Source organism: Puma concolor, chromosome B2 (assembly GCF_028749965.1).
Source record: "Puma concolor isolate L17-30 chromosome B2, mPumCon1.1.hap2, whole genome shotgun sequence".
NCBI lineage: Eukaryota > Metazoa > Chordata > Mammalia > Carnivora > Felidae > Puma > Puma concolor.
The window spans coordinates 138,365,565-138,393,307 of NC_141671.1; the positions used below are offsets into that span (position 1 = coordinate 138,365,565).

General features: G+C 42.1%; 2 protein-coding genes across 7 annotated transcripts in view; one reads left to right on the top strand and one right to left on the bottom strand.

Annotated features, from left to right (window-relative positions):
• The window catches only part of RMND1 (required for meiotic nuclear division 1 homolog), a 44,872-nt gene extending 34,122 nt beyond the window's left edge, over positions 1–10,750 (bottom strand). Inside the window, exons 1-2 of one of the 2 annotated variants that reach the window (XM_086708131.1) lie at positions 10,593–10,750; positions 4,164–4,681 (exon numbers count right to left, since the gene is read on the bottom strand). In XM_086708131.1, the coding sequence (XP_086564257.1) occupies positions 4,164–4,667 (504 nt within the window). In that variant the 5' untranslated portion in view covers positions 4,668–4,681; positions 10,593–10,750. The remainder of the gene's footprint in view (positions 1–4,163; positions 4,682–10,592) is intronic. The other variant, XM_086708129.1, reaches the window with a different exon arrangement.
• A 254-nt stretch (positions 10,751–11,004) lies between these two features.
• DCPH1 (damage control phosphatase 1) overlaps positions 11,005–27,743 on the top strand; it is a 32,288-nt gene continuing 15,549 nt past the window's right edge. For 3 of the 5 annotated variants that reach the window (XR_015251652.1, XR_015251651.1, XR_015251653.1), the window contains exons 1-5: positions 11,005–11,160; positions 13,148–13,253; positions 13,665–13,909; positions 19,418–19,583; positions 22,884–24,382. Coding sequence is in view for 2 of the 5 variants with exons in the window: in XM_025925329.2 (XP_025781114.1) it covers positions 11,117–11,160; positions 13,148–13,253; positions 13,665–13,909; positions 19,418–19,583; positions 22,884–23,651 (1,329 nt within the window). In the remaining 3 variants the exon portion in view is untranslated. Of the gene's footprint in view, positions 11,161–13,147; positions 13,254–13,664; positions 13,910–19,417; positions 19,584–22,883; positions 24,635–27,743 lie in introns of those variants that run through there. The other 2 variants (XM_025925329.2, XM_025925330.2) reach the window with 2 other exon arrangements.

A 27,743-nucleotide genomic window follows, 5' to 3' on the forward strand; every position in this document is an offset into this window, starting at 1 on the left:
TTCCTGTTATGTATAGACCGTAGATAAAAGTTATACAACACAGATACGTTTTACGTCAGCAGGACAATGCTTTAGCTTTTAAGTTTCTTGACTCCATCCCACGGGGAAAAAGCCTTCTGTACACACAGTACACAGATGCACGTGGGCACACATACCAATACGTGACACAAAAATTTCATGAAATAGTATTCATTTCTACCACGATTAATGCATTCTGATGCTTTCTATTATATTTCGCTAAAAAAACCCCAAAAAACAACAAAAAAACCCATCGATTAGTAACAACCCACTAGTTAACTCTGCAGTACAAGGACGTGCCCGTCTCCATGCTGATCAGAGCAGTGGCTGTCATCCTCTCGCATCCTCTTCCTGAGATGAGACGCACCAACAAGGAACACTGTTGCTGCCAAGATAAACTACGAGCCAACGGCAAGTGGGCTCAAATCTTAGTACGTTCGATCTCTGCAAATGACACCAGGTAAAGAGTTGATTCTAGTACAGCGGGTAGTGACTAACCTCACTCAGTCAATTCTGGGAGCTTGCTGTGTGGCACAGGAAAGAGGGCGAGTCAGGAGCACGTGGGGGGAATGAGACAAAGCACACCTGCTCTCTGGTGCAAAGCAGAGTCCTTCCTGTCTGTGTCCAGAGGGGGAGAAAGGGCTATCCCACCACTAGGGACTCCCCAGCCCCAGGATGTCCATGTGGAAATGGGGTGGCCCTCCATGTGGGGCAGATAAAAGCCAGTCTCCGGCCCTGGGGATATAGGACCTAGCCACACTTCAAGACTGCGTTCGCCCATGAAGAGTAAGATCATCAGAAATGATGTTCCAAGGTGGGGGCCTGGCTGGCTTACTGGGAAGAGCACACACTCTTGATCTCAGGGTCATGAGGCCGAGCCCCACATTGGGTGTAGAGGTTACTAAAGAAAAAATAAATGCTTTTAGAAGCATAAGATTTTCTATTATTTCCCTGTGCTCTTCAGAGAGACCACATGCTGCTTCTGTTTTTGCAAAACTGCATCTGAGGTCACGCCTATTGTGTTACATAATATCTTGTATCTAAGAACCCAGCACGTATATGACTCCTTAAATTTGGTGATAGAAAACCATAGTTCCTCATAAAACATTTTTATGGTTTTTTCCCCGTTAAAGAACAAAAAAAGTATAACCCAGGAGGATTCCCTTCTTTAACCATTGGGCTTCTCAGAACTAAATGTTCACCTAGATTATTCACACCAGGTAACAGTTATTTCTCTGTTCATGTCAATTGTTTGCTCCATTTCAAATGTAATACTTTCATTATCTCATTTAAAACTACGTTAAATTTTGAAGATCTGCTTCAAATCCTTTCCTGGAAGCAGAAAAAATATCCTCAAAAAAAAAAAAAAAAAAAAAAAAAAACGAATTCAAGAAAACTGCCTCCAAGTTGAAGGACAGCCCAAAGAAATAATGTCTCTTTGAGAGTTTACAACCAATAACTTATTAAAAAAAAAAAAAAGTGACACCTCTGACCATATCATCCTCTTCGTTAAGAAACTTGATTATTGGGGCACCTGGGTGGCTCAATTGGTTGAACATCCAACTTTTGATTTTGGCTCAGGTCACGATCCCAGGGTTGTGGGATCAAGCCCTGTGTCGGGTTCTGCACTGAACATGGAGCCTGCTTGCGATTCTCTCCCTCTGCCTCTCTGCCCTGCTCACACTCTAAAAAGAAAAAAAAAAAAAGACTGTTCTCTGTGCTGGTAGGTGTTACAAAAGACAAAATGGAGATCTTCCTCTTTTTTTCTAATTTTTTTTTTAACATTCATTTATTTTTGAGAGACAGACAGGGCGAGAATGGGGGAGGGGCAGAGAGAGAGGGAGACACACAATCCGAAGCAGGCTCCAGGCTCCGAGCTGTGGGCACAGAGCCCGACGCAGGGCTCGAACTCACAAACTGTGAGACTGTCACCTGAGCCGAAGTCGGACGCTTAACCGACTGAGCCACCCAGACCCCCAGATCTTCCTCTTTCTTGGACCTGCCATGAATTCAGGTTTTTACACTTCATGTCATCTGTCACTTAAATACTGCATTTCCCAAATGATCACAAAGCTAAACAATACAATTAAAAAATCAGGACCTGTGGGGCCCCTAGGTGGCTCAGTTGGTTAAGCATCCGATGCTTGGTTTCAGCTCAGGTCATGATCTCATGGTTTGTAGGTTCAAGCCCCGTGTCAGGCTCCATGCCGGCCTGCTTGGGATTCTCTCTCTCTGCCCCTCCTCTGCTCACTTGTACGCTCTCTCTCAAAATAAACAAACAAACCTAAAAGTAAAGTAGAAACAAACAAAGCTAGAATCCAAAGTAAAAATCATGAATCAATCCTAATGTCATAACCTGAGGATCAGTAGTGAAGGTCTATCGACCTTTTTGAAGGAAGTGAATTATGCAGTAAAAACAACAACAACAACCCCCCCCCACCCACAAATTAAACATGCTCAGGGTCTACTCAGAATCAAGATTTTTAAGACTGACATTCTAACCTGTTTTCTGAAAGATTCAGAAGGCCTGATTGTTTTAAATATTCTCAATTCTCTTTTTTTTTTTTTTAATTTTTTTTTTCAACATTTATTTATTTTTTGGGACGGAGAGAGGCAGAGCATGAACGGGGGAGGGGCAGAGAGAGAGGGAGACACAGAATCAGAAACAGGCTCCAGGCTCTGAGCCATCAGCCCAGAGCCTGACGCGGGGCTCGAACTCACGGACCGCGAGATCGTGACCTGGCTGAAGTCGGACGCTTAACCGACTGCGCCACCCAGGCGCCCCTCAATTCTCATTTTTTTTTTTTTAATTTTTTTTTTCAACGTTTATTTGTTTTTGGGACAGAGAGAAACAGAGCATGAACGGGGGAGGGGCAGAGAGAGAGGGAGACACAGAATCGGAAACAGGTTCCAGGCTCTGAGCCATCAGCCCAGAGCCCGACGCGGGGCTCGAACTCACGGACCGCGAGACCGTGACCTGGCTGAAGTCGGACGCTCAACCGACTGCGCCACCCAGGCGCCCCTCAATTCTCATTTTTAACGTTGATGACCATGGACATGAAAGATCCCTTTGCCTCTCTTCTCTCCTTTCTAATTTAGTAAGTATTTGTTACATAGAAGACACAGTTCTGGGTACTATACAAGGTATAAAAGTTAGCAAAGGGCTTGATCTTAACCTTAAATAGTATTTGTCACGTAGAAGGGAAATGCAGTTGTATCTGAAAAATTCTCACAAACCTCTAACAGTGAATAAAAACACCCTCTTCAACCCTTAAAGGCCAGAAAAGCAAAAACCTCTCGCTGTTTTCTGACTATACCCACTTTCTGTCATTTCACTACCCCATCCCATACAGTTACCACAGGTTAATGAATGCTTACCTGTCTGCAAAGCTACTGAAAATGTTAAAAAATTATTTTTAAATGTTTATGTTTGAGAGAGAGAGAGAGAGAGAGAGAGAGCGCGCGCCCACGCACATACATAATGGAGGAGGGGCAGAGAGAGGACAGAGGATCTGAAGCCAGCACCACACTGACAGCACGGGCCTGATGTGGGGCTCGAACTCATGAACCGTGAGATCACGTCCTAAGCTGAAGCTGGGCGCTCAACTGACTGAGCTACTCAGGCGCCCGTTTTTTGTTTTTGTTTTTAAATTTGATGAAGAATTTCTACAGTTTGATTTTGTTTAATGGGTGTTTTTTATAATACCATTCCAACACTGGACTTAACAGTAGTCTTTTTTCTCAAAGTTTCCTTAGGCCAATAACTAATCTTTTCATAAATTATATTTTTATATTTAATTGCCTATTTTTGCCTTTATATGTATTATTATGATCATTTAAGTAGCCTTCACACCCAGCGTGGAGGCCAACGTGGAGCTTGAACTCATGACCTCAAGATCAAGACCTGAGCTAAAATCAAGAGTCAGATGCTTAACCAACTGAGCCACCCAGGTGCCCCTCTTTCTATGTATTATCGATTCCTAAAATTAAGATGCTGATTCCCTTTGGATGTCACAGGTTTTACTATCAGACTTCAAAGCCCTTGCTGCCAGATCTCTTACGTTCACAGCAAGGCTGTGGCGCAGCGGGCACTCGATTACAGTGCAAGTAAGGATTGTACGCACAAGGCACCATCACACATTTACCTCATTCACAGAGAGAACTGGAAGGTTGGTCCTGGATGGCTGCCTGGTCCTCGACGCTTTCAGTGGTCTCTTGATTTGCGGAAAGTCTTGTTTAGGAACAACTGTTTCCGTTGATATAGATGAGTACTGCTGCTCTAATATTTTTATAAACCACTTAGAACCTAATAGATTTGGTTTGTGAGTCACTTTCCTGTGAGTACTAAACGATTTCCTGGTCGGAAGGTGCACTTTTTCACCCTGGCAACGTGCAGCATTTAATGGAGACAGTATGTTTGTATTTAGTATTTTCTGACTTGTTTCCAGGACCTGGGACTTACTCAAATCACCCGCTGCTGTCTCAGGAAAGAATAAATCCAAGTTCTGGCTTCTCGTCATGGTGCTGCATATTGTAGTCTCAAATTCCTTAAGCGGTTTTAACGTTCGATGAGCAAGTCTTTGGCACTGATACACTTTTGATAAAATACAGTGAGATCCGGCCAGGGCTCTGAAAAGTCTGGCTGACATTACCACATCCCAAGCTAAAAGAAAAAGAATTAGAGGTTCAAGGCTTTTTTGTTTTTGTTTTAATGTTTTCAAATATATACAGTATCTTCCTAGGCAATAAGCATATTTCTGTAAAAACATTTGCAAAACAAATACACCTTAGCCTAAGTGTAGAAAAAGAACAAGGTTAAAAAAAGTCAATGCAGGGGCGCCTGGGTGGCGCAGTCGGTTAAGCGTCCGACTTCAGCCAGGTCACGATCTTGCGGTCAGCGAGTTCGAGCCCCGCGTCGGGCTCTGGGCTGATGGCTCGGAGCCTGGAGCCTGTTTCTGATTCTGTGTCTCCCTCTCTCTCTGCCCCTCCCCCGTTCATGCTCTGTCTCTCTCTGTCCCAAAAATAAATAAACGTTGAAAAAAAAATTAAAAAAAAAAAAAAAAAAGTCAATGCAAGTGCTCCCCCACCTTTCCTTTAATCAGCCTCTGGCCTTCTTTCTGGAAGATTACAACACTAGAAAGCTAGTGACATGACAAGGACCTAAAAAAGAAAAATAGAGTGATGGGATCTTTTCGTTTACTTCATTAGCATTTGAACCATTAAAAACAATCTATACTTCTAAATTCCTTTACTCAAAATTTATTCAATAAGATCAACAATGAGTTAGGGCCATGAAAGGACAGAGTTCCTGCCATCAGGTGCTAATGGTCTGGAGGAGACAGGCATTTTCAGCTGCCCATTATAACTCAGTGGAACAGGCCCTAGGTATTATGAAAGAGCTACAGTACAAGCTGCGGAGGAAACACACTAGGAGCTCCCCTAATTCTACATGAAGAGTCAGGAAAGTTTCTCGGAAAGATTCCAGCTGCTTCTTGAATGGCAAAGGGCTTTTCAGGTTGAGATCGGCCTGGTAGTGGGGGTAAGGGATGTGAGAGACACGTGTTCATGCTCCAAAAGAAAGAGACTGCATATGTAAATAATCCCCTCCCCTTATTTAAAAAAAATTTTTTTTAAATGTTTTTATTTATTTTTGAAGGAGAGAGAGAGACAGAGCATGAGTGGGGGAGGAGCAGAGAGAGAGGGAGACACAGAATTTGAAGCAGGCTCCAGGCTCTAAGCTGTCAGCACAGAGCCCGACGCGAGGCTCGAACCCACAAACTGTGAGATCGTGACCTGAGCCGAAGCTGGACGCTCAACCGACTGAGCCACCCAGGCGCCCCCCCCCCCCACCTTATTTACAGCATAAAATATTTGTTTTGTAAAGGCAAGCCTATTAATAGGCAATCAATACTAATAATTCTTTATAAAAATAGCATGTTAGGTGCTAGAGATAGAATAGTGAATCACTGATCTCAGAATTCACAGTCTAGCTGGGGAAACAGAATAATGTGATTAAGTTCAGAACAGAGCTATGTGCCAGTTGCTATGGGGCCAAGAGAAGGGAGCATCTCAGGTGAGGGTGGGTAGGACATAGCGACAGAGGTGACATTTGAACTGGGTCTCAAAAGGGCAGAGGGATCATCAAATCAAACACTCTAGGTACAGAGTACTGTTTGACCACCAAGGTGCAACTTGAGGGGAGGCAGGAGTAAGTTGCAGATTAGGACTGAAAAGGAGCCAGTGGCCAGTCAGTGATGCAAAAGTGTCTACAGGTAGGGGGAAGCCACAGCTTCTCAACGTGACACTCACACGGTCAGATGTATGTTTAAGAAACCTACGTTCGGTAACAAGGTAGACCGGGAAGAGAGAGAGACCAGGGCCTTACTGGGTACTTTCTACACACTAGGCCCTCCGCTTTACCTCACTGTTACCCCAGGAGGCATTTTACAGACGAAGAAGCTGAGGCCGAGAGGCGGACACCCTTGCTGAGACCTAATTACAACCCAGGCTTTTTCAATTCCAAAGACGACACGGTAACCACTACGATTTACTACCTACCTCCAGGAGGAAGAGGACAAGGGTGAGTCACGGCGAAGCGAGGGGGGCAGAAGCTGCTGTTTTCAAAACACCTCAAAAGCTGGAACTGGGTGTTTAGTTCTAGTCCAACGAGCTACTACACTTGACCTTTAATTAGTACTATTCCCTGCCGGCTCAACCAGTGGGTGTTGAAGAACCTAATTACAATACATGTCGGAAATTTGTATACACAGAGCCTTCCATTCTCTTTGAGGAAATTCTAACCTTGAAACTAAAGACTGCCTTCCTATAGAGGCTACGCAAAGCGCTAGGACAAAGAATGCAAACGCTACCAGACAAACAAGAAGCGTGTTTTCTCTTAATCTTTGCAGAGGAAGACAGATGTAGCATTTAAGGTGTCTCTCTCTCTCTCTCTCTCTCTCTCTCTCTCTCTCACACACACACACACACACACACACAATTTAGGCTTTGTGAAAAACTGGGGCGCATCTCAGTAAAGTTAAATTCTAATTGTACAAACTAAATCTAAAGGTTGAAAGTATGTTAGAGTGTTAATGACTCTAAAAAGCTCTGCGTTATGTTTTGTGCAGATCCGTGGTGGACGCGGCTCTTCCAATTCCCCAGCCCGAGTTCCCCGACCGATCTTGCGTTCCACCCTTCCTGCATCGCTCCCTCCCACGGTCACATGCTCCCGGTGGCATAGTAGCCACGGAGCGCATATGGTTACTGAGCACCTGAAATGTGCTTCAATAACACTAAATGCTTTTTGTACTTTGTGTTTTACACTTAATACAAAAAAGTAAAACATCTCCCTAATTTTTACACTTATAAGTTGTTGAAATGCTATTTTGGGATATATTAGGTTACATAAAGTAAATTAAAATTGATGCCACTTGTTTATTTTTACCTTCCAAACCTCTAGAAACCTTTGAATGCCGTTATGTGGCTTGCACTGGATTTCTATTGGAGAGTCCTGCTCTAGACATGTCATTATCAGTAACTGTAACCGCATATTCTCAATTTCAAGCATTCTGCTCCAAACATCATGTCTGTTTTTTTTTTTTTTTTTTTTTTTGAGGGGAAGGGCTAAGTGAGCGAGGGCAGAGAGAGAGAGAGAGAGAGGGAAAGAGAAAGAAAAAAAGCGAGAGGCAGGGCTCACCTGAAGCGGGGCTCAAGCTCACCTGAAGCAAGGCTCGAGCTCACTCAACGTGGGACCCAAACTCATGAACAGAGATCATGACCCGAGACAAAGTCAGATGCTTAACAACTGAGCCACCCAGGCACCCATGTCTGGTCTTTCAAGCTCACTCCTCCTCTTAATCCCAATTCTTCATCCCCAATAGGACCGAACGGTCCAATGATCCAGACACCCTTTCATTGTCGCTCACTCCCCACTCACTTCACTTCTGCCATGCTCAGCCTATATTCCGTGGTCTACCATCTCTCGCCCATATACCTCAAATCCTTTGAATCCCTCGCTCATCCACAGGCTCACATGACATAACATCAACCAGAATCAAATATACTTCCCCTTATTTGTGCCCGTACTGCATCTGAACGTGGCTAAAGGCAACCAACCAACCAACCAACCAACCAACCAACCAACCATGCCAGCTGGTCTCACTCTAGAATCATGACCACTTCCTTTAGGAGCACCTTTCCTGCTGCTCAACAACCTTAACGTCTTTCCCCACCATAGTCTACTCTGTGCCCTCTCCTCACGCCTCCAATGCCTCCTCGCTTCCTCTTTCATTGACAAAACAGAAACAATCAGAAGAGAATTTCCACATGCTCTCACCATGATCTGCCTGCCCACCTACTGATTCCGTGCCCATGGATTCTGGCTTCCCTTCTGCTGGTCCCATCTGGAACCAGGTCCTCCACAGGCACACCAAGTCTCACCCCTTCCTGCCTGCAGCAGGAAAGGTTAAACTCTTTCCTATTTCGTGCTATTTATTTTTCCATCTTTCCGGCACATTCCTATTAGTAGATGACTGTGATTTAATTTCTCTCATCTTATAAAAACAACTCTTCCCTTCCATATACTATTGACTCTTTCTTTGAGTTCCATTCCTTTAAAAGCTTTATTTACTGTCTCTAACTCCTGTTCTTTGAGTTTCTTGAGCCCCTTCCCATCAGGCTTTCATCCCTGCCACTTTATCAAAACCCACTTGTTAAGGCCACAAATGACTTCCCTATTTTTAAGTCCAATGGTCACTTCTCAGTCTTCATTGTATCCGACTTATAAGCAAGACCAGATTAGTTGATCACTCCACCCTCTTGGAAGCACCTTCCTCAAGTGGCTTCTAGAATACCACACTGGCCACTTTCCTCCTACCTCACTGGTGGTACCTTCTTTCTCCTCTGTATTTTCCTATCCCATCAACAATTGAAAGCACCACTGCTCAGTATTTGGGCCATTTTTCTTCTCTATTCTCAGCTCCTTAGATGTTATCTACACATCGATGAATAGCAGGTATCTATCCCTACGTGAAAAATGTAACATGCTCAAAACTGAACTTCCAAAATCTTCCCTCAGATTCTATTCTTGCCACAGTCTTCCCCATTCACAAAACAGCAATCACACCCTTATCTTTCTCTGTTAAAGGCAAATACCTATAATCCGTCTTGCCTCTTCATTCCCCATACCCAATCTATCAGCAAATCCCACTGGCTTTATTTGCACCAGGTCTCAACCCACACTGCTACCACCCTGGTCCAAGTGGCTGTCTTTCCCATGATTACCTAATGGGTCTCCCTGCTTCTGTTCTTTGCCTCCTACAGAAGCAACCAAAGTGATCCTTTGAAGACCCAAGTTGGATCACATCTTTCTTCCTGCACAAAATTTGGTGCTGGCTTCTCATCTCATCACCGTAACATCTCTTGTAGCTCTATGTCTTGCTCAGTTTGCTCCAGTCACTCTGTCCTTTGGATCTTTGTGCTTTTTGTACTTACAGTTCGTTACGCTCTTTTCCTAGGACTCTGTAAGGCTCATTCCCTCACCTCCTTCAGATCTTTGCTCCAACAGAGTCCTACCCAGTGAAATCTTCCCCAACCACTTCATTTAAGATGCACAACCAACACCCACTCTCTCTAACCTTTGGGAGCATGCCTTCCAATTCCTTAAGCTCTATTTTCCTCCACTTTTTATTTTTCCATTGCATTTAACATCACTTGCGGACCTCGTATTTCTAATTTGTCAATTCATACAACAAAGATGAACTGAGTTCCTATCACGTGCCTGACATGCCCGACTTGCTGGTAATACACATGAAAATAAAAGACGAAAATCCCTATGTCTTGAATCTTACACTATATCAGACGTGACAGGCCATAAACGGGACAAGTCAGTAAGATAGATACTAACTACCGACAAAGCTAGGGGCGCCTGGCTGGCTCAGTCCGAGAAGCGAACAACTGCTTGATCTCGGGGCTGTGATTTCCAGCCCCACATTGGGTGCAGAGATGATTTAAAAAGGAAAAAAAAAAAAAAAAACAACAACAGTGACAAAGCTGAAGAAGAAACCATAGAAAAGAATAGATTTCTCTTTCTCTTCTCTAGAATGTAAGCTTTTTGAGGATAAGACTGGTCTTCCGTTCATGGTCTTCTGTGACCATAGTGCCCAATATACGGTAGGTATTCAACTCACATTTTCCGAATGAAATACAAGGCAGCTACTCAGTTACTTGGCACATTTTATACTTTTTAAGAACAATAATACCAGATAAGAAAACCGTATCATCCAAGCTGCGATTCAACGGATAAGTGGCTCTAACCTTTGGGAGCATGCCGTCCAATTCCTTAAGCTCAATTTAAAAAAAATCTTTGTGGTAACCGCTATGTACTAGCTCAAAAAAGGGCTCGCTCAGTGTTTATGGATTGCGTGCTTTTTTTCATTCCCAGCTAAGTCAACCAAAGATCACCGCAGCGGTACCGGAGAAACCTGTGACCCGAGCGATTCAGAGTTGCCTGGGTGCAAAGGTTGGGGCCCCGGTGCAGGACCATACAACCAGCTAGGGAAAAGCAGTGCACTAACCTCTCCGCCGGAAGACACGAGGGATGTGCCAAGCGAGCAAGCTTACCCGACCCTGCTGCAAGTAAGAGTGCGGCCGCAGGTCCCACTTCCCGCAGTCAGCTCTGCCGCTCGGGCGGCCCTCCCAGCGCCCGCACTGCGCAGGCGCACCGAACTCCGGGCCCGCAGAGCGTGAGCCGCCCGCTGCACGTGACAGCCGGACCACGTGACCAGCGTCGCCGCGACCTTTTCCGCTCCCCAGTGCCTGGGACCTCCCGGTCCCTGCTTGCTTCCGCCTCCGCCCGCTTCCTTATTCCGCTGCTCTCGTCACCCTCAGCTGTCCCCGCCCTCGTCCCCGGAAGATCTCCGCGTCCCCGAGCGCGCCGTTGTTTGTCTCTCGTACGGGCACCAAATAAAGTTTTTTCATTCAAAAGCATTTTTTTTTTTTTAAACCCACGTCCCTCCCTTTCTCAGCTCCTCCTTCGCGCTGGCACCGCCTCTCTTCCTGCGGCGGGTGCGACGCGAGTTTAGGCGCCGGCAGCGTGGAGATGATGGCGGGGTCTCCGGCGTCCCTGTCGGGACAGGACGTAGGGTTCGTGTCGCTTTCCTCGCCCAGTCGCCCCTGCTCCTCTTCCTGCTCTGTTTGCGGAAAGCCGGGCCTTACCGGGAACCTGTGGGTTACCATCGGGGGAGCTGCGGCGGGCCTCAGGGCCCCGCTCCCCGGCGCGTCTGCTCGCCTTCCTCGGACGGCCGGGGAACGAGGCGGCCCGGGGCGGGGCGCACCTGCTGGCTGCGGCCGGGCTCCGGGCTCGGCTCGGCTTCCCGCCTTCTTCCTGACTGCTGAGAGCGGGCTGCGCACCCCGCCGAAGTCCTGGGGTCACGCCGCCTCCTGTCCTTGTTCGGGCCTTTTAGTGGCTTATGTTTTAATTTGTGTTGTCTTTCAAGTGATCCGATGTTGCTGCTTTTTTACTCCTCATGACTGTCTTGCGAGTTTATGCCTCCTCTGTCCCCTTTCAGGGTGTTGCAGCGGCATAGCTTTAATCATTTTTCACTTATGTAATAAACGCACTTTGGGGGGCTAAAATCTTTTTGCAAAAGCTAGGAATCCCAGCTCTATCGAGAAATGTGTCTCTTCCTATTGCCGGTGAGATTAATTTGTGGTCTCCCTATTAATGCCTGCAGCTTTTGGTTTTCCGCGTCCTGTCACAGATTTCTACATCAAGTTGTGGACGACCGTAAAAAAATACATATTTATTTGCATAAATCGAATGGCCAAATTTATATTTGAGATATAACCTACTGCAAAATATGGGGGGGGGGGGTGCGGGGGAGGAGGAGCTCTTAGGCGAAATTGACCTTATTCGGAGTGGATGGAGACCAGAGAGGCACCAGTGGCCCCAAATTTAAGCAGGCAATCATTGAGAGTCATGCAAAATATAAGGAAGGAAGTGTGTGGAACCTTAAATTTTGAGTCCTGGGTTCCTCTGGCTCCACCCTAGTCCTGACCTGGGACTTTACCCTCACAGATGCAGGCCTCTGAGGAAATACTGAGGATATTTAGTACTTTTGACCCTTGGACAAGGTGGGGGTCGGTTGTGGTTAGGGGCCCTGACACCCCTCCTTCTCTCCTCCCTCAGTGGAAAATCTGCAATTTGACTTTTGACTCCTCCAAAACTTAACTATTGTACTTTGTGTCTGGTAATCTGAAGATACAAATGAACTGATCAGCTCTGTTTTGTGCTCTAAAAATGCACAGAATTTCATCGTGTCCTAAAATCTGTCTTTTCTAATGGAATCCTGTGCATTTGCTTAAAAAGTTATTTCTGTATAAAATGATAATCTGTAAATCTTGATTTTTGTAGGTCTAAAATAAAAAATATCTTCCAGTTTTTTTTTAAAATTCAAGTATGCTCAAGTTTTTCTTCCAGCTTTTTTTGTTCTTTGGCACGTCTCGAAAATTTCTTGATGTTGGGGTTGCGAGAGTGAGATGGTAACATCTTGAGGGCAGAGTAGGAGTCCTTATGCAGGTAGAGAAGAGAGCAGAGAAAACCTTTGAAAAGAAAAAAATGGCTAAGGATATAGACTAAGAGAAAAGTGAGAAGTAGGTTCCTAAATAGCTTTCATCCTTTATGTTCCTCTAGTACAGTAGACGCTCTCAGGCAATTTTACATCCATTGCCTCGTTCATCTTTCCAAGTAGGTGAAGTTAGTAATAACCCTGGAGTAGAGCCTGTTTGATATTTAGGATGATCTTTTTTCTGTCCTGTCATGTTGTTAAACTAGTTTCTGATTCCAGAAAATAACAGGATTAGAATGGGGAAGATAAGATTGATGGCACAGGCTCCAGGGGAGAACCTGGGATTAGAGGCACAAAGACTGTTAGCTTTCATGACATGTAACACCAGAGAAGTTTGCCGATTTTCCGATGTCTTATTGTAGTAGTCAAACAATGCTGGCTTACTTTATAATGCTTGTATGCAAAGGGCTTTGAATTCAAATGAGCTGTTCTAGAAACAACCATGGCCAATCTGTTGGTATTAATGCTAAGTAATATACTGTGTATGTGGCTCTCTTTTCTAGATCGTTTGCATATCTTACAATTAAAGACAGAATACCACAGATCTTAACCAAAGCTATTGATACATTGCATCGACATAAAAATGAATTTTTTGAGAAACATGGAGAGGTAATATTGTGTTTTAACTTTAATTTTTTGTTAATCCTTTAACAGAAACACAATAGCTGTTTTTTGTCTGTGGTAACAATCATTCCTCCTGAGGATAAGAACTCTGGTTTTTAAGAAGAAGCTTAAAGAAAACAAAACAAAAAAGGCAGAATAGATAAGACAGGATAATGTGTGTGCTCTTTGATTTTTAACTTAAGAATTCTGAATATCAATGTTTATATTGGTTTGTAAAAAACAAAATGTAGCTTTGAAGTCTAGTATTTTTTTTCCTTCTTTAGGACCTTAAAAATGTTAACCTAGAGGACTTATTTCTGTATAATATTAACTGTTTGCATATACAAATTATTTAAATATAGAGTATTCAGTTATATTTTTGAAATATTTAAAATTTTTTTTTTCGTGTTTCTGCAGAAAGGCACAGAAGCTGAAAAGAAAGCAATTTCTCTTCTTTCTAAATTACGAAATGAATTGCAAACAGATAAACCAATAATCCCCTTTGTTGAGAAGTTTGTTGATACTGACATATGGAATCAGTACCTAGAATATCAACAGAGTCTTATAAATGAAAATGATGGGAAACCCAGGTGGTTTTACTCACCTTGGTTGTTTGTAGAGTGCTACATGTATCGTAGAATTCATGAAGCAATTATCCAAAGGTAAGCATATAACATCAGATAATAAATGTTTAGAGAACTTAATGCTTTTACAAAATTATAGAATGATAAGTTTAAAGATTAACAGTGGAAGCCAGAATTCAGTTCAGCAGATATTAATGAGAGTATCGGATATTTCTGTAAATGTTATTGATATAGTAAATTCTTAGCAATTATAACCCAGTTGTTTAGAATAGACATAAGATCTAATATCTGAATAAAATAATATATCTGAATAAAAATTCTTATGAAGAGTTTAGAGTAAAACAAATTGTACTGGGACACCCAGGTGGCTCAGTTGGTTAAGCATCCCAACTCTTGATTTCCTGAGTTAAGATCCCAGGGTCATGGGATCAAGCCCTGCATTGGGCTCCTTGCTGAGTGTGGAGCTTGCTTAAGATTCTCTCTCCCCCCTCCCTCCTTCCCCTCCCCTTCTTTCTCCCCCTCTCTGTCCCTCTCTCCCTCTCCCTCCCTCTCCCCTACTTGTGCGCGCGCTCTCTCTCTCTCTCTCTCTCTCTCTCAAAAATAAAAATTACTGATCAAAAAATGTTAATATGAAATAATTATTTCTGTAAAAAAACAAGACAGGACAGAGTAAGCATGTTTTGTTTATAAAAATAGGTAATAGATCAGAGTTGATTTGGGGTAAGGAGTCAATAGAACAGTGAATCACTACAGGGTTTTATGTACTATCTTAATTTTTAGGCCTTTTTTTTTTTTTTTTAATGGCTAGATTAGAAACAGACTTTAAAAGTTAAACACATGTCAAAATCACTTTTTGTAGGCTTGTTTGCACTAATTTATTTCTTCCTAGGAAAATTCAGGTATAGAACTGATTTAAAGAGTAGAAGAAAATGTAATGGGGATTATCCTTTTAGCTCGCTAGTTACAAAAATACAGGTTTGCTAACTAAGGAATTCTTTGGTATCTGTTCCTAAATATAGCAAAGGATAATTTAAAGCAGTTGATCAAATCAGCACGAATAGTAAAATAAAAAAAATTATTTTGGGAAACATGCATAATTTGAGTCTATTCATTAGCTTTTTCTGACTTCAGAAATTATTTTTTCAAGTCACAATTTGTTGTTTTTGCTGATAAGTTTATTTAATTAAATTAATTATTTTTTCTGACCTCACACCCACTGCTGAATAAGTGTAGTTTAGGACTTTTGCTCTAAAAGCAAAAAAATGCGCTGTTAAAAATCTAGCACATTGCCTGGCACGTGGAAGGCATCTAAACAAGACTATAGCTAATACTAGGAGCTGCCATGTGCTGAACATCGGCTGTGTTCCAGTTACTTCGCAACCCAGTGAAGTATAGGTATTACTATGTTTCCATTATGTCTGAGGAAACTGAGGTTCAGTGGTATTAATAACTTTTTCCAGGGTTACATGACTAGTAAATGGTCCAGTCAGTATTTGACCCTGTTCTGTATAAATCAGTTTAGAGCCCTCATGAAACCATCTTTTTCCAAGTAGTAGATTTGGGTGTCTTGTCAAGGACTAAGGCGAGTCTGAAATTCTGGGTGATGGTTTCATAACTTGAAATATCCATCTTACTAGTCAATACCATGCTGCTGAAGTGTCTGGGTGGCTCTCTGTAGGGAGTTGGTGGAGTTTGGAAGTTAGAAAGGTAAAAGGAATGTGTTTCTGAGTTTGCCTTTGGAGGTAGATCAGGTTCAGAGAATAAAAAAGTCCAGGTTAGAAGTTTACAGTAGAAGTTTACAAACCTGGCTACACGTCTATAACTCAGTTGGGCGAGAAGATTTTTTTAACATGTAGGTTTTGAAGTCATTATATTAAACACTGATGATTTAATTTGCGGTGGGGCCTGGGCATCAGTTTTTCTTTCCATACCTCGGAAGACTGCACACCCTGGATTGATAGCCACTGGTCCGGAAACAGCTTGCTAAAAGGACTCATGGCAAATTTAGCCTTAAGTGGCAGGAACAAAACTACTAATCTCTCATGGATGTAGATCTCTCCTAAGGTGATCTAAGGTGGCTGGGGCAGGCAATTTTTTTTTTTTTTTTTTTTTTTTTTTTTTTCAACGTTTATTTATTTTTGGGACAGAGAGAGACAGAGCATGAACGGGGGAGGGGCAGAGAGAGAGGGAGACACAGAATCAGAAACAGGCTCCAGGCTCTGAGCCATCCGCCCAGAGCCCGACGCGGGGCTTGAACTCACGGACCGCGAGATCGTGACCTGGGTGAAGTCGGACGCTTAACCGACTGCGCCACCCAGGCGCCCCTGGGGCAGGCAATTTGTATCCAAACTCAGGTTTTAGGTCAGTGTAAGGAAGTACTATTCCACAGAAGTAGTAATGAAATAGTTTTTAAACGTCCCAATTCATAGGAGGAATTCCTGCCCTGGGCCAGTGATAGTTCCAGTGACCAAAGAAGGGTCTTCTTAGCTTTTCTAGGATCCCAAAGCACACCTTCACTTTAAGAGCTGTTCGTGTTGATTTTGCCCCTTATATTGAAACATACGTGTAATTTTTTTTTTGTCAAGATGTTTGGTTTTAGTTTTTCTCAGCGTTAAATAGTTGAATAATCTGCAAGTCTGAAGACAAAATCTCAGCCATATGTGAAATTTAAGTAAATTATTAAGTAAATATACTTCAGATGTTGAAAAGTGAGAATATGGAGAAAACAAGCATTTTAAAACTTTTATTAAAGTAGAATATGGGGGCGCCTGGGTGGCTCAGTCAGTTAAGCATCTGACTTTGGCTCAGGTCATGATCTCATGGTTCGTGGGTTCAAGCCCTGCATCAGGCTGTGTGCTGACAGCTCAGATCCGGGAGCCTGCTTTGGATTCTGTGTCTCCCTCTCTCTCTGCCCCTTCCCCACTTGTGTGCTCTCTCTCTCTCAAAAAGAAGTAAAACTTAAAGTATAATATGCATTCAGAACATATCTTTTTTTTTTTAAGTTTTTTTTTTTTGTTTTTTTTTTTAAGTAATCTCTACACCCAATGTGGGGCTTGAACTCAACAACCTCAAGATCAAGAGTTGCATGCTATATGGACTGAGCCAGCCAGATGCCCCCATCCAGAACATATCTTAAGTGTTCAACAATCTTTACCAGAACACACTTATGTCCCAAGGGCCCCCATCAAGAGTCAGAACCTTACTAGGACCCAAGAAACCCACCTTATGGCCCCTTTCAGTCCTGACATCACTGCCCTTCATAACACTATTCTGACCTGTGTTAGTTTTGCATGCTTTTAAACTGCATTTAAATGAAATTATATGGGATATACTTTTCTGTCCGGTTTCTTTCATTTAGCATTAATGTTGGTGAGACTCATCCGTATTGTCGCATATAAATGTAAATAATTTTCATTGGTACATAGTGTTGTATTATATGACTATATCACAATCTGTTTATCTATTGTTGATGGATATTTGAGTAGTTTCCAGCCTGGGGTTATGAAGAATGCTGCTGCAAACATCCAAACACATGTTTTTAGTGAGCATATATGTGTGTTTCTGTTTGGTTATATCTAGGAGTGAACCCCTGGGTCATAGTGTATGCACATATATGGCCTCAGTAGATTCTAAAATAGTAAACATTTTAAAATCAGGAATCAAATGTAAGTGTGTGAGTTTACTCTTAAATACAGGAATAAGGCTTTTTTTTTTTAATTTATTTTGAGAGAGAGAGAGAAAGTGGGGGAGGGGCAGAGATCCCAAGCAGGCTCCCTTCGGTACTGAGCCCCACATGGAGCTCGATCTCATGACTGCGAGATCACAACCTGAGTGGATGTCAAGAGTTGGACGTGTAACCCTTTTTTTCCCCCAAATTTAAGGCTCATTTTTAAAATGAGGTGTGACTTTAATGATGTGTTAATAAAACACCAGAACAAGGATTGGCAACATTTTTCTGTAAAGGGCAAGGTAGTAAATATTATGGGCTGGCGGGGGGACATGTGATCTTTATCGCAGCTGCTCAGCTCTGTCCGTGCAGTGCAGAAGCAGCCACGGACAGTACGTAAATGACTGAGCGTGGCTGTGTTCCTAAAACTTCATTTATGGACACTGAAATTTGAATTTCACGTGTCAGCAAGTATAACCATTCAGAAGTGTAAAAATCATTCTTCGCTCACAGGTCATACAAAACAGGTGACCCGCACTGGGTTTGCGAGCTGCAGTTTGCAGACCTCTCTGCTTGAATCTGTGCATCCAAGTAATTTTTATCTTTTTTTTTTTAAGTCACCTTGAAAGACTGATTTATTTCAGCAATGCTGCCATTGCTAAAAATATCTTTAAATTCTTTGGAACTTCCTTCAGAGCCAGTTTACAAGCCTCAAAAAGAAATTAGTCTCCTCCTTTTTTAGTCATTTTTCATTTTTGATAAAAAAAAGAAAAAGAATCTTTCACTCCATTTGATTTGCACACATCATTCTACTGAAATTGCTCTGAGTGACTTTGGGTTCCAAATGACCTCCAGAGGAGAAAGAGGCGCTGTCACTGACAGGGCGTGTAATAGTGTGCTGCAGGTTCTGAAGAGAATTCCAGAAGTGCTTGAGCAATGGCTGCATCCTCAGAATAAGGGTCTCGCTTCCCAGGGTGACTGACTGGAAGGAGACAGCAGTCATGTGGATGTGTAAATTCTGGTATGTTTTTGTCTGTTTTTTTTTTTTTTTGTTTGTTTGTTTTTTTTAAATCAGTTCCACAGCAGTCACATTGTTTTTATCCTAAGGTAGATGATCCAAGGAAAAAGTTGCTAATTTAGAAGATCAGATGATCTGAATACCTTTTATATTTGGTTCTGTGAAGTCTATGATGTTCTTATTTATACCTTGCTGGTTATGCTTCTCTTAGGCTGGTATTGATCTCTCATTGGACAGACAGCTTAAAGATGTAGCCACAGCACATGTATCACCACTGGTCAAAGTCAACTTGGGAATAAAAGTTGACCTAAAAAACCCCAGGAAACTACATATACGTGACCAAAATTTGTCATTATAATAAAACTTATGTTTGTATTTTCTGATTTCTCTCAAGTAGTTGTTGGGTTCCCATAGTACTCTATGTTTTACTCTCTTGGTGATTAGCACATTGGATTCAAGTATTTATATGCATATGTTTGTAACTCGGAACCCTGCCACATTTAGCACCCAAAAACTGCTAAATTAAAGCAATTATTTTGAATTTTTGTTTCTCTCTCCTTTTGCTCTGGAAACCATACTGGGTGAATAATTACAGATAGAGTCACTACAACTATTTAAAATTCCAGTAAAATTTTGATTAGGGAACTTCTGACAGTTAACTAAAATGAGTTTGGGGATTTGTTTTTGTGTAATTGGATTAAATTGATTTAGTGTGTATAATTTGATAATTATTTGTTTTTCTGTAATTGATCTATGTTATATGTAGTATCTGTTACCACTAATTTTTGAGACTAGATGCTTCTATTCTCTTTCCTTTAAAGAATTGCAGTTACCCAAATGTTAAATAAAAGAAGGTACAGAGTTCTATAAATGTTTCGTTTACGTTTTTCTCCTCTTGTAGTCCGCCAATCGATGACTTTGATGTATTTAAAGAATCAAAAGAGCAAAATTTCTTTGAGTCACAGGAATCTCTCATTGCTTTGTGTACTCACCTACAAGAGTTGAGAACAACTATCGAAGACCTAGATGAAAATCAGCTGAAAGATGAATTTTTCAAACTTCTTCAGGTAAATGTGATAATCTCCTGTATTTAAAAAATTTTTTTTTAACATTTATTTATTTTTGAGACAGAGAGAGACAAAGCATGAACGGGGGAGGGGCAGAGAGAGAGGGAGACACAGAATCGGAAGCAGGCTCCAGGCTCTGAGCCATCAGCCCAGAGCCCGACGCGGGGCTCGAACTTACGGACCGCGAGATCGTGACCTGAGCTGAAGTCGGACGCTCAACCGACTGCGCCACCCAGGCGCCCCTCCTGTATTTAAACAGTCAAAAAGTAAACTGGGATTGATTTAGCAACAGAGCACGTGTGTATACATTGTCATTTAAGTTATAATTGATCATTTTTTATCATTTTAGTAATAGTGTTATTCAAGAGCTAAAAATCCACTCAATCTCTGAAAATGAGTTTTGAAATTTCTTCGACTGGAGGTGATGTCAGTGGCACAGGCGTCATCTGGCTTCATGGCTTGTGTCATTCTTGAGAGGATACTTTACATTCGTTTGGTCAGCCTTCCCTGACTTGGGCTTGAATGCTGGTTCTGTCTGTTTGTTGTTGGATCTGAGGCAAGTCACTTAACTTCTCTGAGCTACAGTTTTCTCGTCTGTTAAATAAGGACGCATCGTATACCTCGTCATTTGACACGGGAATGAAACTAGATTCAGTCCTGTCAGCGTGAAGCACAGAGCCTAGAACAGCCTCCTGCTGCCATCAGCTGTAAACGCTCAGGTCGTCAGTGGTCTGTTTAACGTGACTTTGTTACGTTCCTTCATCTGTCTTGTATTACATTTTGCTTTTAATTCTCATTCAAAACATCCGAAGATTTAAGATATGTTATTAGAATCAGAACTATTTGAAAATACGTGGTTTTACACGACAGTATCCCCAGCCCTCGTCTCCCAGAAAAAGTCAGAAGCATCCCCAGAAAAAGATGTTATTAGAAAATGCCACGAAAGGAGGTAAAGCAGGGCAGGAGAACCGGGGATGGTGGGGGAGATGCAGGGGTGAAGTGTGAAGTGGGGCTGCCAGGGAAGGGTCTCTGAGAAGGTGATGGGGAAAGACCCGAGGCAGGTGAGGACGTGGGTCCCATGCATGTCTAGGGGAACGTTCCTGCCTAGGGACCTGCGGGGGTGTGAGAGAAGGTGCCAGGTGATCCTGCAGGAAATGAGCGGTGAGGTGAGGGGGCTGGAAGGGCCACAGAGGCCTTGTAAGCAAAGGTGAGGACTTTGGTTTTTACTTGCATCGCAAGCACTGGGGAGCTATTGGAGCGTTTTCGTCTGAGGAGTAACAAGGGTGAACTTGTTTCAAGGGTTACTTCTCAGGACACACTGAAGGGGCACAAGGCTAGACACCAGGAAGTCTGTTATTAAAATGACCCACGTGAGAAGACATGTTCAATGTCACCAGCATTCTGGAGACACTGTGAAAGCAGAGACCGCAGAGTCTGGTAAAACTTTGAGGGCAAGCACAGTAGGCTGCGTGATTAAGAGGGAACGGCTTGCTTTGAGTTTGGAAGGAAAGTTGTCAGGGTGTCCTTAAATAATAAGCCTCGTCATCTCCCCCCTTTGGAACTATTCCTTTATGCTGAGCTTTGACTTAAAAAAAAGAAAAGAAAAAGGAAAAGCAATAGTCACATCAGTCTTTATCCCTAGCTAGCCCATTGTTTCCGGGAATAGTCCTTGAATATGTCTTTGTCCCGTAAGTAATATAATAAGTTGTGAAGAAGAAGGAATACCACTCTCTTTTCTGTCATCTAGTCTGGCCAAGTAACGGAGGCCAAAAGTTGCCTTCCATTAGCGCTCATGGTGGATCACCAGCAGTTTAGCTTCCTACCAGAACATGAAGGTGTTTTGGTTTGCAGGGAATGTTGGTCTGTTTTTAGAAGCCATAGAACTCCACCCCTGTCCGCACAAACATTTCATGGCTGCTCTGTCAAAGACTGGATGCTGGGCGTGTGATGGTGAGGAAAACAGATAGAACTTGCTATCACAGAACTTGTAATCTTGAGGGAATATAGACAGTCAGTTAATGGCACAAATTAATGTGGAATTACAAACTGGAAGATGGGGTGCAGGAAACATGCAGGGGGCCGGCAGAGACCCTCACCTCCGCTGAGGAGTGCCGTCATCAACCCCACTGTTTCTCTGTCAGGTGGACACTTAACTGTTTGAGCCTTGCACTTAAAAAATCCATTCATTTATCTTTGTGGGTTTTTTTTTTAAGTTTATTTATTTTGAGGGAGAGAGAGCACGAGTGGGGTAGGGGCAGAGAGAGAGAGACAGAGAGAGAATCCCTGATGTGGGGCTCGATCACACGAACCATGAGATCATGACTTGAGCCGAGATCAAGAGTTGAATGTTTACCCCACTGAGCCACCCAGGTGCCCCCATTCATTTATCTTTTTAAAATAATATTCCTGGTTGGAACATGCATTTTCCTCTTATTTTGAATCACACAAGTAGAGTTTGTTTTGGCTAACATTTATTGAGTATTGGGTATATTATTTAGACATACTATGTCGATTAATTTTCGCAGTAACTCTACAAGGTAAGTGCTGTTGTTACGTCATTTTTCAGTTGTGGGACCATTGTAATTTACCAATGGTCGGTAATTGGAAATGCTGGGAATTGAACCCAGGTCTATCTAATTCCAGAGCCTGTACTCCTAAGCATGTAATTTTAATTAGAGCTTTAAAAAAGAGGGGCTGCATGCCATTTTCTATAAACTAAGCTGGAGTGTTATTTCAGTTTAAAATAGAATAACATAATTAGAGTTGGAGAGGTCTTTAGACATTCTCCTTGCCCAATTTCTTTATCTTACAAGTAAGAGAACTAAATCCCAGAGAAGTTGCCTGGTCCTAAGTTTTATATAACTAGTAAAAAAAACTGAGCCGTTTGGGTAGGAGTGGGAGGAGGGAAAAAGGAACTTATTTTTCTCATGACTTTGGATTTTTAAATAAACTTTGTAGCCTCTTTTCACAGTGTATCATATTCTCTTATCTGCAAGATGCAAAATCCTTCTGATTAAGCAACACGGATCGTTAAAATCATTCAGATCAGTTTTTTAAAAAGTTTATTACCTAGTGACCAATTAAATGTTTCATTGTCTTAATCTCGATTATACATCATGATATAAACAATCTTTGCATTATTAGAGAAAGTGTAGATCTGATGGATATTTTGTATCAAGACTGCTGTAGAAGTAAATTTTATGAATAGTTTTAGCAACCCCTTGCCCCACATTTTACATAATAGAGGTTTTGTTGGTTATTCAAAAGAAGGGTAAAACTTGTGTACTTTTTCTTTTTCAGATTTCGCTGTGGGGCAATAAATGTGATCTGTCTCTATCGGGCGGGGAAACCAGTTCTCAGAGAACCAACATAATAAATTCTGTGGAGGAACTAAAACCTTTCATTTTAGTGAATGACATGGAACATCTTTGGTCACTGCTTAACAACTGCAAAAAAACAAGAGAAAAAGCGTCTGTTACTAGAGTAGATGTTGTTCTGGATAATTCTGGGTTTGAACTCGTTACGGATTTAGTATTAGCTGACTTTCTGTTGTGCTCTCAACTGGCTACCGAGATCCATTTTTATGGAAAAACTATTCCGTGGTTTGTTTCTGATACTACTGTCCATGATTTTAACTGGTTAATTGAACAAATGAAAGGTTCTAATCACAAGTGGATGTCCAAGTGTGGGGCCGACTGGGAAAACTCTATTAAAATGGGCAGATGGGTTTACCATGATCATATATTTTGGACTCTTCCTCATGAATTCTGTGTAATGTCTCAGGTTGCTCCTGACTTATATGCCGAACTACAAAAGGCACATTTAATTTTATTCAAGGGTGATTTGAACTATAGGAAGCTGACAGGCGATAGAAAGTGGGCATGTACCATTCCCTTTCGTCAGGCTCTGCGAGGGTTCCATCCTGCCCCTCTCTGCAGTGTAAGGACATTAAAGGCCGAGGTTCAGGTGGGGCTGCAGCCCGGGCAAGCTGAACAGCTCGCAGCCTCCGAGCCCAACTGGATGACCACCGGGAAGTATGGAATATTTCAGTTTGATGGTCCGCTCTGACTTGCTTTAGGATGTCTTAAGTTGTCTGGAAAAATCTGACAGTCGCTTGGCATCCCCAGAAAGGCAGTGTGCAAATTGAGTCACGGGGCTGCTCTGCCTGGCTCTGGGAAGCCTGGCTTCTCGGTGCTCCCGTACGTGCACTCTGGACGCTTCTCTCTTCGAACGTTTTGCCCCACGACATTGTTTGGGAGATAGACGGAGTAAGCTAGTTACAGAGATTTACGTTTCTGTTGGCATTTTAGTAACTTATTTCAAGTTAAATGCATAATTTCAAGTGGTACTAATGAACTTATTTTTAATTGGGCAGAAAGTAAAATAATGCGTGAATTCTGCTTTTAAAGTTCGTTAACATTCTTTTAATGCTATGCTGCATGGTATTTACAAGCATGGGATTTTATTTAACTTGTTTTGGCGCTCTAAAAATAAGGGCTCTGGGAAGACATTTTAAATACGCTTTGAAAAGAGAGGGATTTCTTACAGCTGTGACATTTGAACAATGGACGTAAAGATTACTTACCTCATAAGTTAGTTTTAAATTTTGTTCTCCTTGAATTTTATTTCCTTTTAAATACCCTGTTTTGTTTGCACGCCTTTGTATTTTGATTGACCTGCGGAATGGACACTAGGAAACCCAAGATTGAACAGAAACAACTGGTATTTGAAGAACCGTGGTACCTTTTTACATTCTATTTGCAATGTCCATGATCAACTGAAATGTAGTATTTTAACACGTAAGTGTTTTAAATGAACAGATTTTTAGATTGTTCTGCAGTTTAGAAAAAATGCTTTAGATAAAAAAGATTCTTGTGCATTGAATTTGGAGTACTACCAACAAGTTAATTTTTTACATGCTTACACATTTTTTGGTGACTACTTCATATTAAAGACTAAGTTTCAGGTCAGTTTGCTTTGAAACTGAAATTGGAAATAAACCTGGAAATGTTTTTCCTGAACTGGTATAATAAAATGAATTGTACTGAAAATCTTGTTGGTTTTATTTTTTCCAGCGGGTGAAAGTCAAGGAGGGACGATTAAGTATGAGGTCTAAGAAAGAAACTCATAATGTACATGTGGCCAAAGCAGTTCTTAAATTATGTCGCTTATAAATGAGGTTAGTCTAAATGAGGTTATAGTCTATGACCTTGCTAAGTGTTTTTAAAAAGCTATGTCAAATATTTATATAAAGCTGCACGTTTTGAATTTACTCTTACCTATGTGTGTTCCTGTTTTAAACATTAAGTTACTAAAATACTGAGCAGAGTATAAGTGTAGACACTTGACATGAGTTAGAAAATGAGTATACTTGTGTTGACTTTATAGCCACAGTGTGGGAAAATGTAATAATCACATTTTCCAAAGCAGTGAATTTTTTTGTTTTTATTATGTTGTATTAAGAACATGAATTTAGGATTCGTGAGGAACTACTTCACCCCCTCCTATAAGAGCACAGAAGCAAACGAGCAAGCAAGAAGAGTGGCACGACGGAAGAGGAAGTCGATTCTAGATGGAAGTCTAACAAACGCTTAGCAGGGGTGGGACCCACCTGTAGCTTCACCGGTTGGCTTTTTTAAATTGAAGTTTAGTTGACACACAATGTTACCTTAGTTTCAGGTGTACGGCAGATTGGGCCACTCTCTGCTCCCCACGAGCTCAGAGGGGAGCTTCACCCCTTTTGCCCATCCCCCATGCCCCTCTCTCTGGCAACCATCGGGTCGATCTCCCTATTCTATGTTTCTGGGGTTCCTGGGTGGCTCAGTTGGTTAAGTGTCTGACTTCAGGTCGTGAACTCATGGCTCACGAGTTCAAGCCCCACAGTAGGCTTAGCGCTGAGGGCGCAGAGCCTGCTTTGGATCCTTTGCCTCCCCCTCTCTCTGCTCCTCTCCCTGCCCTCTTTCAAAAGTAAACATGAAAAAAGATAAAAAAATCTCTTTCTGCCTTTCTTGTTTCTAGATTCCACATCCAAGTGAAATGTGATTATCTGTCTTTCGATGGCTTATTTTACTTAGCATAATCTTGGTTAGGTCCATCCATGTTGCAAATGGCAAGACCTCTTTTTTTTTTTTTTTTTTAATGGATGGGTGATACTGTGTGCATGAGTGTGTGCATATAACATAACTTATCCCATCTATCAGTAGACCCTGGTTGTTTCCATATCTTGGCTATTATAAATAATGCTATAGTAAACATAGGGGTGCATATATCTTTTTCAATTAGTATTTTCTTATTCTTTGTGTAAATAGGGGAATTACTGGGTATATTCCTATTTTTATATTCCTATTTAAAAAAAAATTTTTTTTTTTTTTAAATTTTTTTTTTTCAATGTTTTTTTTTATTTATTTTTGGGATAGAGAGAGACAGAGCATGAACGGGGGAGGGGCAGAGAGAGAGGGAGACACAGAATCCGAAACAGGCTCCAGGCTCTGAGCCATCAGCCCTGAGCCTGACGCGGGGCTCGAACTCACAGACCGCGAGATCGTGACCTGGCTGAAGTCGGACGCCCAACCGACTGCGCCACCCAGGCGCCCCCAAAATTTTTTTTTTTTTAATGTTTATTTCTGACAGAGAGAGACAGAGCATGAGCCGGGGAGGTGCAGAGAGAGAGGCAGACACAGAATCCAAAAAAGGCTTCAGGCTCTGAACTGTCAGCACAGAGCCTGATGCGGGGCTCGAACTCACCGCAAGATCATGACCTGAGCCAAAGTCGGACCAACTGAGCCACCCAGGTGCCCTATATATTCCTATTTTTTTAATGGTTTGAGGAGCCTCCATACTGTTTTCCACGGTGGCTGCACCAACTTACATTCCCACCAACGGTGCACAAGGGTCCCTTTTTCGTTTTTGAATCTTTTTTAAAACCAGCTTTCTTGAGATGTAATTCACATACAATTCATCCATTTAATGTGTATGGTATTTTAGTATATTCACAGTTGTGCGACCATGACCAGAAATTTGATTTCTAATTTCAAAACGTTTTTGTCACTCCTCAAAGAACCCCTGTGCCTGTTAACGGTCATTCCTCATTCTCTTCTCAGCTCTTGGCAACTAGTCATTGACTTTTGGTCTCTGTGGGCTTCCCTGTTCTGAACATTTCCTATATAAATAAGAATCAGAAAATATGTGGTCTTCGTGACTGGCTTCAAGGTCATCAGTTGTAGCTGTAGGTTTTCAGTCCTCTTGGGTTTCAGCCCTCTTGGGGACACGCCTAGAAGTACATGCTAGAGCCCATGGCAACTGTGCTCCTGGCTGTGAGGTGGTCTCTCGTGGTTTTGATTTGTATTTCCCTAATGACTAACGGCGAGCATATCTGAGCGTATTTGAGCCGATTGGCCATTTGCATATCTTCTTTGGAGAAACGTCTTTTTAATTCATTGGCCCATTTTAAAATTCGATTATCTTTATTACCGAGCTGTAAGAGTTTTTATATATTCTGCATACAAGGTCTCATTGGATACATAATTTGCAAATATTTTCTCCCATTCTGTGGGTTGTTTTGTCACTTTCTTGATGGCATTGTTTGCAGCACCAAAGTTTTCTACTTTGATAAAGTCCTTCTATGTATTTTTTCTTTTGTTGCAAAGCCTTGGTTTTTGAACTGCTTCTTAACATCCACTTGAGGGCCGCTGCAGTGAGGGACTGAAACACCCAACGGTCAGGGCTCTGTCTATAGTCTTCCGCTCCCTCACGTATTTCAACCCACCAGGCTTGGAGGTCAGTTAGGGGTGGTGTTCCCCCTGAAGAGCTGAGTGATTTGGGGAAACTCCCAAAATAGCATCTGCAATTGTTTCAACTGCTGATGTCATACTTGGTTAAGCATGAAGTAGCTCTTGAATACAGCAGGTTATACATTTCATGCAATACATTTTTATCAAGACATAGACCCAGTATCTTATGTACACTATGGAAATATGGATGAAGGGCAGGTAAATAATTAGGTGAGGTTGGTGGTCTATACTCCATGGGTTTATGTTACTTTCTGATGAAACAACAGTGGACAAGATTTTTTTTTTTAATGCTTATTTTTGAGAGACAGAGTTTGAGTGGGGAGGGACAGAGAGAGAAGGAAACAAAGAATCCAAAGCAGGCTCCAGACTC